General features: G+C 45.7%; 3 protein-coding genes across 3 annotated transcripts; 1 reads left to right on the top strand and 2 right to left on the bottom strand. All coding sequences in view use genetic code 12, as the record gives it.

Annotated features, from left to right (window-relative positions):
• Positions 1–466: 466 nt before the first annotated feature.
• On the bottom strand, positions 467–1,561 carry LODBEIA_P14690 (uncharacterized protein; the record flags this gene model as incomplete). Its single annotated transcript, XM_066971360.1, has 2 exons — positions 467–1,419; positions 1,525–1,561. The coding sequence occupies 2 exons, from the start codon at positions 1,559–1,561 to the stop codon at positions 467–469; spliced, it is 990 nt and encodes a 329-aa protein (XP_066828407.1).
• Positions 1,562–2,341: 780 nt separating this feature from the next.
• On the top strand, positions 2,342–4,682 carry LODBEIA_P14680 (uncharacterized protein; the record flags this gene model as incomplete). Its single annotated transcript, XM_066971359.1, has 2 exons — positions 2,342–2,943; positions 3,251–4,682. The coding sequence occupies 2 exons, from the start codon at positions 2,342–2,344 to the stop codon at positions 4,680–4,682; spliced, it is 2,034 nt and encodes a 677-aa protein (XP_066828406.1).
• Positions 4,683–4,872: 190 nt separating this feature from the next.
• LODBEIA_P14670 (uncharacterized protein) lies at positions 4,873–11,517 on the bottom strand (the record flags this gene model as incomplete). Its single annotated transcript, XM_066971358.1, has 1 exon — positions 4,873–11,517. One exon carries the CDS (start codon positions 11,515–11,517, stop codon positions 4,873–4,875), a length of 6,645 nt encoding a protein of 2,214 aa, XP_066828405.1.
• Between the last annotated feature and the right edge of the window lie 2,326 nt (positions 11,518–13,843).

The following is a 13,843-nucleotide window of genomic DNA, read 5'->3' as shown; positions in this document are numbered from 1 at the left end:
CGGTTTTCTCAAAGAGGAAAGCGGAATTCGTAATCGGCAAATTTGCGCGCGCCTTCTCTCTCAGCTGGACACCACAACCATGCGGAAACCCACTAGACTCATGATCCTATTGACAATTTCAAAAGCTGCCAGGGTTCGTTTGGTTCTTCGGAAACAGTTGCATGTACAAGTTATACAGCATTGAGATAACAAAATATCAAATCTAAGTTTTTTTTTTTTTATGTTATAAATTCTACAAACAGGACACCTGAAAATTGACTATAAAACAAAAGACATATCCATGGGGGAAAGAAAGAAAGAAAAAAAAAAACAAAAAACAAAGCTAGAAAGTGGGCAAAGACAAACAAAAAATGCTCTATATGCTACTGGTTGAAGTGGGAAACAAACACTGATGAAAATGCAACTATATTATCTTGACTTTTTGAAAGGATAAAAAAAGAACCAGGAAAAAAAAAAAACGCAAATGTCACCGTTGCTTCTTCACTATGGCATTCCGTAGGAGCGTGAGATCATCATTCAATTCTTCAGGTTTCAACCCTTGCGGACCGATAAACTGCTTATGAGATCCTCTAGTTTGCACTTTATTGTTCAAGTTGCCGTTTTCACCGTTTAGACTGTCAATGATTGTCGTTCCATCCTCCATTATCAATGTATTCAATGCATCATAATCCTTGTCGCTGAGGTTAGACTCGTATCCACTCGCGAGACTTTGGCCATTATTGGCGTGACTATGTCCCTTCTTGTGCGCGTTATTGTGCCACGGGTTGGCGCTGGCTGCACTGCTTGAGACTTCGTCATTTGATGAATATCGATACGGCTTTCTCCTTTTGCTCAGAGATATGTACCCGGAGCCGTTTTGAGCCGAGGAAATGTTACCGCTCTTGCCTCCGTCCGATAAGTCATCTGTATCTGCAGTCGCGTCCCGTTTCCTTAATCGCAAATTGACTGCTGCTTTTATTTGGTCGTTGTTGCCGTTGCTTTTGCTGCTGCTGCCGTTGCTACCGTCTTGAATCTCATTGTAGCTGTTTCTGCTCAAGACGTTCAATAGATATTTATCCTCTTGCAAGTGCTTAATCTGTTTCTGCAACTTGTCGTATAGTTTCTCCTTGATCAACTTGATCATCTTGTCATGGTTCTCTTGTGCTTTTTGCAAATCCAGCTGGTAAACAGTTTCGACTCGTTTCACTTGGTATTCCTCCCATAGTCTCAATTTGGTGAGCTCGTAGTCTCTTGTTTCTTCTAAGCTAATCTTTTTGGCTAGATACTCTTCGTTTGAGCCTTGTTGTAGACTTGCGAGTTTGTTCTGAAGCTCGTGCAAGCTATTTCGATAAAACATATCTCGATCATTTTTAAAAGTGAGTTCGAGCTTGTTTAATCGGGCGGCTATATTACTTCGTTTCTTGTCCCGCTTGCTGACAGCTAGAAAAAATTACACCGTTAGTCTCTTGAAAAGTTGGCTTCTATGTATATACGGTCCATGACTCCACCAGTCCTTGGGTAGTAAAGTTTGAAATTTTTACATACCATCTACTGCCACTCCGTTTCGTCTTTGGTCTTCCATTTTGATAAACTAGCGTTGAGCATACAAAGACCTACCTGCTCAAGCTTTACAAGGGTGTCTATTGGCCTCTAAATGTGGTCTGCCAATTGGGTGGGGAAATGTGTATAAAAAGGGTATCTGGATATATGTAAACACCGACTGTTACTCTCCAAACTCCCATCACCAATTCCATCATCATCAAGAAAGTTGACCTTTGGCGTAAAGTGCGTGTTCCTGCATCTAGAGCCCCCACACACATAGAGAGCTTTTGCAACGAAAGGGAATAGAGACGGCCAAGGGTGGCAAATCACCAGCAGTGGCTGCTGGTCAAGCCCCAAGACCACATGGGGCTTGAGTCTTCGAGTAGACCCGTCAAGCATCCTCGCCTTGCACGTTGGAAAAAGCAGATCTTTTCTACGCTTTTGATGTCCGTATTTGTCTCTAGTCCGCTCACCTCTGCCTCTATATTTCACAAGGTTGGGGGCAGGCGAGGGGGACGCCATGTGACTCTGCTCTTCTCTCTCTGGAGGCTTCATAGCGGTTAAAGATGGAGCGTGTTCAAGGAGATAGAGACAGACGCAGGCTGAATGCCACGAACGTAAAAAGTGCTATAAGCGATAACGGAATGTACTTCCCGGTCAGTGGAACGTGAGTCAAAAAAAACTTTTTAAATGATGATGATGATGATGATGAAGACGAGGAAGAGGTGTTTGGATGTAACGATCCAACAGGGTAAGTAATTTCATTTTTGAACAAAATATTTAGCTTTGAATAACTTTTGAGCAGAGCTGGAAAGGGGAAATGAGCTACAACGAGAGCTTTGAATCGGTCGTGAACTTGCCCTTTGCCCTGGGGGATTTCACTCAAGCACCAAGAGTCAAGGATCCGGTAATCAACTTCAAGTTGCAGCAAAATGGCAAAGCAGTGACGCTATTCAATGTCCATGCCGTATCCGAAGTACCCAGGAACTTGGTCTCTGTGTTGCAAAATGAGTTCAATTTCATAGTAGAAGAAGGGCAAACTTATCCTTACATAGACGTGCTAGGGTACGACGAATTTGTCCAGTACTGGTTCCACCACTTTGTCGCCATCTTGATTGAAGGAAATTACGCCTCGTTTGAAGATCCGCAGTTGCAAAACTTGTCAGTTGAGCAGTGGCATGACTTGTTCTTGGGCTCTTTCTACGTCAAGCCCAACTACGTGGGGCGTTGTTCTCATGTGTGCAACGCAGGATTCGCAGTGAATCACGTGAAGAGAGGGCTGGGCTTGGGCAAAGAGTTGGGTGCTAAATACTTGCAAGTTGCCCCCCAGTTGGGCTATGTTTATTCGGTGTTTAATCTTGTGTTTGAAACCAACGTTGCGAGTTTAAAGATCTGGGACTCTTTGGGGTTTGAAAGGATCGGGTACGTGAAGAACGTAGCGGTTTTGAAAGGATATGACCGTTTGGTGGGTGCTCATATCTTTGGCAAGGACTTGGTGTCTAAATCTGTGAATAGATAAAGAGAAAGGGAAAGAGAACAGGACATTTCCAATAGAAGACACACTCTGATTATCATCATCATCATCATCATCATCATTATTTTGTAGCAGAAACTCTCAACCAAACCACTCACTTTATACAGCCCAACTGGAGTTCTTTTGTTCCCGATTGCGAAAAAAAAAGGAATAAAAATACCCCAGACGTGTGGGCATTTTTAATTTAATCAACAGCCATGTTGTGAGAAGTTCGGGCACTCAAATGATGAGACCCATGGATAGAGAACGGCTAGATCAGTCATACCACGAATTCCACACTGGGACACCGCGAGAAGAACACCATGATTCCATACCAGAGCCGCATCATGATGTCAACGATGACGACAACGATGACGAGTTCCTCCTGGAGCAAGATTTCACCTCTAGATACCCCGAGTACCACCCACGAGACGCAAAAAAAAGGGCGACGCCAGCATCCATGCCCCAGCTCAACAGACACACGATTCTATTAAAAGACGGCGTCACCACCGCCACAATCTACCCCATCGCAATCGACGACCGCGTGCCCTTTGGCCTCGTGCAATTCCTATGCGAGGAATTCAACATGGAGATAGAACGAGGCGAAACCTTGCCCTTCTTTGACCCATTATCAGTCGAGGATTTCACAAATTACTGGTTCGACTCATTCGTCGCGATCATGTGCTTGGGGGACTCGCTTGATTTAAATGAAGACGAGCGCGAATGGGAGCGGGAGTGCTTGGGCACATTTTGCATCAAGCCCAACTATCCCGGACGCAGGTGCTCCCACATCTGCACGGCTGAGTTTTTGGTGAATGCCGGGATCAGAGGCAAGGGCGTGGGACGCACTCTCACTGATTGTTTTTTGAGATGGGCGCCCAAGTTGGGGTATACGTATGCCATCTTGAACCTCGTGTTTGAAACGAATGCCGCCGCGAGGAAATTATGGGAACTGATGAATTTCAAACGCGTGGGTAAAGTGGCGAATGCCGCCTACGTGAAGAACAGCGAGGTGCCTGTTGATGCCATCATTTACGAGCGGGACTTGTCCGAGACGTCAACGACGGAATCCCACGCGTACAGGTTTGATAAAATCAAGTATTATTTGGAGACGGGGAAGTACCCGGCCACAGCGGACCGACAGGAGAAAGCACGTTTACGGTCGGGCGCATTAAAGTATACGTTGGAGAAGGGAAAGTTGATGATCAAGGGTAAGGAAGTTATCGCGGACCCCGATCTGCAGTTGCGCGTGTGCCAGATGGTTCATCGTGAGAATAATCATTGCGGGATCAACAGGTCGACTACTTTGGTGGCAGAAAAGTACCACTGGCAGCGCATCAAGGATACCATGAGCGTAGTGGTGAAAAACTGTGAACAATGCAATGCAAACGCAAACATAGACTCGAATGACGACGTGCATGGGAACAAGAGGCGACGAGTTGATGAGGAAATGGAGGAAACCGCACTAGCTGCTCGTGTCCTGGCTGTAGTGGCGGAGGTCAAGGAAAACTACAGAGAAGGATACCGGCCGTCCTACGCCGAAGTCGCGGCATCGTCGCTTCTGAAGTATCCTCAGTATAAACAAGTCATCTCTGACAGCGACGTAGACCACCAGATGGTTCAACCTCGCGTCAGGAAATACCATTAACAAAATAATAATCGTCGTTTATTTACTATTAAGTGTTTCCTTTTTTTTTTTTTTTTTGCGCTTTCTTCTAATGTACATGAACATATCTGCCAAACATGTGGAAATCTCCCCCAAGATTAAAACAGCCTGACAGACTTCTCAATGGATTGTTTCAAAAAAGAAAATGCAATCTGGCATTTGAAAAGACCCTCTAAAAGTCAACACCAATGACCATGGCCAACAAGGCCATTCTGATGAAGAGTCCGTGCCTCATTTGTCTAAAGTATGCAGCTCTCTGGTCGAAATCGACTTCTTCTCTAATCTCATTGAGTCTAGGCAATGGATGCATGACGCACATGTGTTGTTTGGCACTACCCAAGATCTTGTTGTCGACGATATACGTATCTTTCAACCTGTGGTACTGTTCCTTGTCTGCGAATCTCTCTTCTTGCACCCTGGTGCAGTACAAGACGTCGGATCTAGCAATGATTTCCTTGGTCAACACCTCGGACTCCGCCACCAACATATTGTTCTTTTTCAACAAGTCTCTGATTTCAGCGGGGATTTCCAACTCCTTGGGAGCAACCAACTGCACTCTGACTTGGTAGTGGCGCAACAAGTGGACCAAGGAGTGCACGGGTCTGCCGTATTTCAAATCACCCATAAATGTCACGGTGATGCCGTTAACGGTTCCCAATTCTTCTCTGATGGTGAACAAGTCCAACAATGCCTGGGTTGGGTGCTCCTTGGAGCCATTACCGGCGTTGATGATCGGTACAGGCGAGTATTTAGCAGCTATTTCAGCGCTCTCTTCCTGTGGATGCCTCAAGATGACGGCATCGGCGTAGCATGACAATGTTCTGATTGTGTCCTGCAAGGTTTCACCTTTCTTAACCGAAGAAAAGTTTGAGTCAACAGCAACAACTCTACCTCCTAATCTCTGCATGGCGGCGTCGAAAGATGCCGAAGTTCTCGTCGATGGCTCGTAAAACATCGTGGCCAAGACTCTGCCTTTCAACACATCTAGCACACCTTGTCTTTCCACAGCGAGTCGCATTTCCTGGGCAACGGTGAAGAGCGCGTGCAAGTCTCTTCTGGTAATGTCCTTGACCGACAAGATGTTGCTCCTCAAAAAGGTATTGTTGGTTCTGATGTAATCGCTCAAGGCGGCAATTTCACCCAACGAGCCAGCTACCGGCTGAGAAACCAACTCCGAGCCCAATTTTTCAAAGACAGCAGGCTGAGGCTCTGGTGTAGGCGTGAACGATGGTCGGCGCATCGACGAAAATGAAACCCTCTTTTGTCCCAAGACTGGCGATGGTGGAACGGAAGCGCTGTTGAAGTTTGACCTCAAACCAGCTTCGTTCTTTCCCAATGCAGCATCAGCAAGCACCGAGCCGTCCAAGCAAACAGTCTCGCCGTGAAATGAAACTCTCTCGATGGCTCCTCTCAATCTCAACTTCGAGAGACCAGGATATACGGGTTTCACTTCGAAATACCTGTCCAAGTCAATGACAACTTGTGCATCTTGCTTAGGAATGTTAAAGATCTTTGATGGATTGTGGCAGAATTTTTCGACAATGTCACCGATTGTGAGCTTTCCTTGATTCACAGCAGTCAACAAGAGTGGGATAGTCTCGCTTATTCCCAATGCAGGTCTGATTTTCTCATCGCATGCCTTGGCCACCAAGTAGGGCAACACTCCAATGGAGAAACAGTCAACGTCAGACAAGTGCAGCCACAAGTAATCTTGGTCATTCTTTGATGGCAAGAATGGGAAGTTCAACTCTTCTTTGGAGAGGAACAAGGTGAGCACAGCAACGTCACATGTCACTTTCAAGCCCTTACTCTTGGCCATCAAAATCAAATCCAAATCCTCCTTTGATGAAACATTTCCAATGTGCACTGCTCTATTATGCAAGGAGGCCAACAACAAAACAGATGCCAAGTCCGTAGCTTTAGCATCGGTGACAATTGGCTTATTCTCGGGCCATGCTGAAAACTGAGCACTCACGGTTGAGATTTTAGATCCGTCAATGTCGTTGAATGGAATGTACAATGCGCCGGCATTGTCAGCTGCATCGGCCACGCTTTGCGCATTGGTTTCCGTTGCAGCTATCGACACGGAGTAATCGGTGTAGGCAACGGCACCCGCCTGATCAATGGCGTCAACCAAAGATCTGTAGTCCGTTACTGCGGGACCAGTCGTGGTATGTGGCAAGAATGCATTGAATGTGAAACCAGCGGCCAAAGAATCCTTAGTGGTCTTTTCGAAATCGCTCAATGAAGTTGCAAAAGAAGAAAAGTTGATCAAACCTGGCAAGACTGCTGTACCGTGTGAAGTTTGAGCGTCCTTGTTGGATACTTCAAGCGAGATGTTTCTTGCCATGGCCTCAACCAATAATTTGGCATTCTTGACATTGGTGACCAAAGGTATAGCGTAGTCAACAGCCATACGACGTGATTCGTAACCTTTAGACATGTACGAAGCTGGACGACGGAACCTGTTGGAAGATGGCAAGTTGACATACAAATCAATCAAGTTGTTGGCGAGATGCTGAGTCAATGAGTATTCGGACTTTTGGTTTTCATCTTTGCTCAAGACCTCCAAATAATGAACTGGAATGTCGTGCTCCTTGATGAAATCGGCAGTACCGGCGGTGGCAAAGATCTTGTAGCCCAACTCGCTCAATTTGGCGATACTGGGCAACAACTCTTGCTTCTCCTTATAAGAACCAATTGAGAACAAAATATTCTTTTTGGGTAACTTGAAACCAGTTGACAACAACGACTTCAAGTATGCTTCGTATTTGTTTCTACCAAATGTAGCAACTTCACCCGTGGAAGCCATCTCGACACCAAGGACCGGGTCAGCGCCAGCCAATCTCGAGAATGAAAACTGAGGCACTTTGACTGCACAGTAGTCTTCTGGTAATCTTTCACCTGGATAAGGAGTAATTGGCAAGTCCATGATGGCCTTGGTGGCCATCTCGACCAAGTCGACACCAACAACTTTGGAGACAAAAGGACACGATCTTGAAGCTCTAACATTGCATTCAATCACCTTGATGTCATTGTCCTTGGCAATGAACTGGATGTTGTAAGGACCAGTAATGTCCAAAGCTGCACCAATCTTAGCTGTGGCTTCAACGATTCTGCGCACTGTTTCCGGGTCCAAGTCTTGAGGAGGCACAATCAATGTCGCATCACCCGAGTGGACACCAGCATTTTCCACGTGCTCGGAAACAACGTGCATGACCATCTTACCGTCTTTGGCAACAGCATCCATTTCGATTTCTTTGGCATTTTCAATGTATTTGGTGATGACCACTGGGTAATCGGGCGAAACGTCGACTGCTTGGGTAAGGTATGAAGCCAAGTCGTCTTTCGAGTAGACGGTGTTCATGGCAGCACCGGACAAGACGTAAGAAGGACGAACCAAGACTGGGTAACCTACTTTTTCAGCAAACTCTTCAGCGTCGTCGATCGAGGTCAATTCTTTCCAGGCTGGTTGATCAACACCGATTTTGTCCAACATTCTCGAGAATTTGTATCTATTCTCGGCAGAGTCAATCATCTCTGGAGACGTGCCCAAGATCTTGACGTTTTGTCTGTACAAGGGCAAGGCAATGTTGTTTGAAGTTTGGCCACCCATGGAGATGATGACACCCGCCGACTGCTCCAACTCGTATATATCCAACACTCTTTCCAAGTTGATGGTCTCAAAGTACAATCTGTCGGCCTCGTCGTAATCGGTGGAAACGGTTTCGGGGTTGTAGTTGATCATGATTGTCTTGATCTTGTTATCTCTCAAGGTTCTAATGGCTCTAACAGCACACCAGTCAAACTCAACCGAGGAACCAATTCTGTAGACACCGGACCCTAAAACAGTGACACCGTGATCGTCAAAGGACACATCTGAAGAATCGGCATTGTACGTGACGTACAAGTAATTGGTGAAGGCGGGAAACTCGGCAGCCACGGTATCGATTTGCTTAACAAATGGAATGACACCGGCATCTTTTCTCAATCTTCTAATGGCAACTTCGTTGCTGTCCAAAAACCTAGCAATTTGTCTATCTTCGAAACCCAATTGCTTGGCTTGTCTAATGATGGAAACGGGCAAGTTTTCCTTTTGGCCGTAGCTGGCAATCTTGTCACCAAACTTGATCAAGCCATCCAACTTGTTCAAAAACCACTTGTCAATATTTGTCAATTTCCAAACCTTGTCGACAGAGTAGCCATCTTTCAACGCGTTGGCAATAGCAAAAAGACGCTGGTCGGAAGGCGTTTGCAACTCTTGGTCGATATCAATAGACATCAACGCCTTTGTCTCGTTGAAACCCAAGTTTTGGTAGTCGGTTGACCTGATGGCCTTTTGGATTGCTTCTTCAAAAGTTCTACCAATTGACATCACCTCACCAACAGACTTCATTGACGAAGACAACAAGGAGGAAACACGAGTAAACTTTTTCAAATCCCATCTTGGAATCTTGACCACGACATAGTCCAACGAGGGCTCGAAACAAGCACAAGTCGACCTTGTGACACTGTTTTTGATCTCGTTCAAAGGAATGTTCAATCCCAATTTAGCAGCAGTGTATGCCAATGGGTAACCGGTAGCTTTTGAGGCCAACGCCGAGGAACGTGATAATCTCGCATTGACTTCTATAATACAGTAATCCTTGGAGAATGGGTTCAACGCGTATTGGATATTACACTCACCGACAACACCCAAATGTCTAATGACATTGACGGCGGTTGTTCTCAACATGTTGTAGTCTTCGTCAGACAAGGTTTGCGAAGGAGCCACCACGATGGAGTCACCGGTGTGGATACCCAAGGGGTCAAAGTTTTCCATATTACAAACGGTGATACAGTTGTCAAAGGCATCACGAACAACTTCGTATTCCACCTCTTTCCATCCTTTCATGGATCTTTCCACCAAGACTTGAGGCGAAGTAGCAAAAGCCTTGTTACACAAGGCAACCAACTCTTGTTCATTGTCGGCAAAACCAGAACCTAAACCACCCAAGGCAAACGCGGCTCTGACAATCAAAGGGTAACCGATTGCGTTGGCTGCCTCAACTGCCTCCTCGACGTTGTTACAAGCTTCTGATCTAGCGCATTTCTCGCCGATTTCGGCCATGGCACTAGCAAATAATTCTCTGTCCTCAGTGGTGATGACGGTATCGATAGGGGTACCCAACACTTTGACACCCAAGTCTGCAAATTCATCTTTCAAAGCAATACCAACACTCAAAGCTGTTTGACCACCAAAGGTACAGTAGATACCATCGGGGCGCTCGTGCTTGATTACTTTTCTAACAAATTCGGGATTAACTGGCAAAAAGTAAACCTTGTCTGCCAAACCTTTCGAAGTTTGGATAGTGGCAATGTTTGGGTTGATCAACACGGTGTATATTCCTTCCTCTTTCAAAGCCTTGATGGCTTGGGAACCCGAGTAGTCAAACTCACCGGCTTGACCAATGGATAAACCACCTGAACCCAAGACCAACACTTTCTTGACGTCGACTTTAGGATGTGCAGCCAAATTGTCTTCAATTTTACCGCCTGGGAATTCAATTTGCTTGGTAATACCGGTCTTGTCGTGGGCAATGACGGCATCGATGAAAACGTCAAACAAAAACTCGGTGTCTCTTGGACCTGGAGTTGATTCTGGGTGGAATTGCACTGAGAAAAATGGCAAGCTCTCGTGGTAGATACCTTCGTTTGAGCCGTCATTTGCATTGACAAACAACTCCTTCCAGCCCAGTTTCAAGCTACTGGTATCAACCGCGTAACCGTGGTTTTGCGAGGTAATGTAGCACCTACCGGAAACAGTCGAGGTACAAGGAATGTTTTGTCCTCTGTTACCATACAACAATTTCAAAGTCGATGCCCCCGAGGCCCTAGCCAACAACTGGTGTCCAAGACATATACCAAAAACGGGTGTCTTGGCCTCTTGCAAGACTTTTTCCAACACTTTAACCGTGCTGTGCATCACGGCGGGGTCACCAGGACCATTACTGAGGAACAAACCAGAATAGTCTTCTTTGGAAAAGTCATAGTCCCAAGGCACAACCAAGAGCTCGACGCCTCTTCTGACAAAACACCTGATTTGGTTGTACTTCATACCGACATCAACCGCAAGAATTCTAATAGGTTTGCCGTCTTTGCCCAACTTGACTTGGCCCTTTGGAGTGTACAACACTGGTTTCTTTAAGGACACTTTGGCAACCAAGTTTTGCACGTTGGGGTTCACGTAATCTGGAACTTCGAAATACTGCTGCCAGTTGCCCGATTTATCTGCGATAACTTGCTCGGATTTGACTCCCGTTTTCTGTAACGCCAATCTACCTAAAGTTGACCCGTTGCTTCTCAATCTCTTGGTCAATGCCCTGGTGTCTACCCCGTAAATGGCGGGGATGTTTTGTTCCTTGAGCCATTTGCCCAACGAGGACTTGGCCAAAAAATGGGAAAACTCCTCAGTGTAGTGGGCCACCACCAAACCGGCCACGTGAATGCGGTTGGACTCAAAGTATTTGGGCAATGCAGGAGTGTAGTCGTCATCCTTCAATTCCCTGTCTGGAACACCGTAGTTACCCACCAAAGGGTAGGTGATGACCAAGATTTGGCCTTCATACGAGGGATCTGTGAGCGATTCGGGGTATCCAACCATTCCGGTCTGGAAAACAACTTCACCCGACGCAGGAACTTCTGCACCAAAGGAGTAACCTTGCAAAGCAATTCCATCCTTGGTCTCCAAAGTCATCAATCTGTCACCCGTCGACTCCATTGGAGGCGAAATTGGAACTGAAACCGAAACCGAAACCGAAACCGAAACCTTGGACATCTTTTACTCTCTTTTTTTGTTTTGTCCGCTATGCTATTTCTTTCGTGTATGATTTTAAAAAAGAGTTACTTGCACAATATGGAAAAGTTTGGGAATGGGGGAGAAACTTTCCAAAAGCAACAGTGTCTTAATCAATGAACGTGGATTTAGCTTGGCTGATGGAGAAGAAGGAGGAAAAACGTTAGTAAATAGTCAAAAATTTCTAGAGATCTTCACCAGGAAGACGAAAACCTTTGGGGTTCTTTTTCTTTCATATATATGTATCTGAAAAAAAAAAAACTCTGGATCGCGGGATGTCGCCTTGTTCCTTTTTTGTTGCAAAACTTTGAGATGCCTCCTTCCCCGTAGATGCACAACACAGTCATTGCGCTTTCGGTTTCGATGCCACTGAGGACAGATGTGTGGATCTGCTGGAATGGGGCCCCAAAGTTCTTGTTTTTTGTTCTTTGTCCCGAGTCTGCAAGACTGGCGTTGGCAGCGTGGTCCCCGAAGTAATTTTTGCAACCCCAATGGCTAGCCGGTGAACGATCAGGAGTTTTGTCTTTTTAGTTTACTTACCACCAGAGTCAAAGAACTCAACAGGTTTGTGGTTTGTGAGGTAGAAGCTCGCTAGAGGAAGAAAGAAGAGGAGGAGAAGAAGGAAGAAGGAAGAAGGAGGAAGGAAGGGAAAAAGAAGGGAAAAATAGAGCAGAAAATAATGAATAATGATGAGTAGGCGTTTGCCAGAGGAATGGGGATTTTGCAAGCTATTTATAATACGCTGGGTTCTCTGCTTCTCTGGTTGTCTCTGCTTGGGGGGGGATGGCGAGATGAGATGGGCTCGCTGGTAGTGCCGCGGTGGATGGAGCGATGATCGGTGCAGCAGCGGCAGCACAACAAAGAAAATTTTTCAAATTTTTCAGCCGGAGTCAAAACGAAGCTCTGCACGCAGCAGCAGTAGAGGCAAGCAGAGGCAGGCAGGTTAGGCGGCGTTTAGCCCACATTGCACGATGACATCAATAGTTATCTGGGCTGCTCTACTGTGCTCGACTGTGCTCTACTGTCTTGTGCATGCTGAGACAATCTGGTGGAACAGAGAAGAAAACAAACAAACGAACAGCAGCACACGGTCCACAGTTCTCTCCCTTGGATAGGTTTAGTCTCAGTTGTCCGCGAAGGGAACCCTTGTAGCCCTGGCTTCTAAAGCGGCTGTATTTGGGATTTTTTTCCAAGCATCTCCATCCAAGGTGGTTGAGCTTGCGAAGTTCAGTTAGGGTCAGGGACCTAGAAGTAGAACTTGCCCTTAGTCTTGACACTCTCTTCATACTAACCATCCGACTACCTCAGGTATACACGTCAACACCAAGTACACGGAAAAGTAGCGCCAGGCAAAAGACGTGAGACGTCATCAGACCCACATGCTACATATATATATAAAAAAAAAAATAGAAAAAAAAACCCCCAGCACTTTGCTCTTGACCAGCTCAAGTTACAGTTGGATAAAAAGGAAATGAGTTTTTGGCGCAACATTTGGAAGAAAAACAAAAAAACGAAACACAAGGCGTCGTGATCTCTGGAGCGAGTCTCAAGAGGTTTGGCTCAAAAAGTGTTGAATCGCAGTGGGCATCAGCGATGAGCAACGTAAAAAAAAAAAAAAAAAGAGGATTCGAGGTGACGGCCTGAAGGAGTTGATCCAACCTCCTTCCGGTCGGGGTTGGCTCCTAGAACTTCAAACTGCACACTAGAGAGGTAGTTGGACCGGGAACTTGAGAACCACACTAACTATGGCAAGTCTTAACTATGGACTCTTAACTGTGGGAAGTGTCAACTATGCGAACTACTGTTAGTGTTAACTACTGTTAACTATGACCAACTTGGCACCTCTCTAACTTCTTCAGTTCCCACCCAGACCCAGTTTTGAGATTCAGACCGTGCACTCTTCTCAACAGCATCGACGAAACGCTCGAAAAGGCTCATCGCAATGTCTGTCTTCTTCTTTAAGCTCTGTTCCTCAAATCTCATCCAGGCGCTTCGGTGTGTGTTACTTGTTTCCTTTGTAGAGAAGGTGGCTTAGCCATCTACTGCTACTGCAAAAAAAGAGAGCAGGTTGGCACGTGACACACTTACTCATGTAAAATATAACTCATAAAGTGGAGGTCCGAAATGCCCTCAGCTAACACCACTTTATCTCCATCTCATACAAACACACATTTACCACTCATAAGCGTCAGTTCTTGAAACGTATCACATAGCTATAGCATTTCATTTATTTATTTGTTTATTTCATTTCATTTCATTTTTTCTTTTTACGTCTACTCGGCATTTTTTTCCAGGCATTTCTCTTAGA

This window comes from Lodderomyces beijingensis (assembly GCF_963989305.1).
Source record: "Lodderomyces beijingensis strain CBS 14171 genome assembly, chromosome: 2".
NCBI classification, from domain to species: Eukaryota; Fungi; Ascomycota; class Pichiomycetes; order Serinales; family Debaryomycetaceae; genus Lodderomyces; species Lodderomyces beijingensis.
Note: the sequence above shows the minus strand (reverse complement) of the source record. Positions and strands in the feature narration are given on the sequence as shown.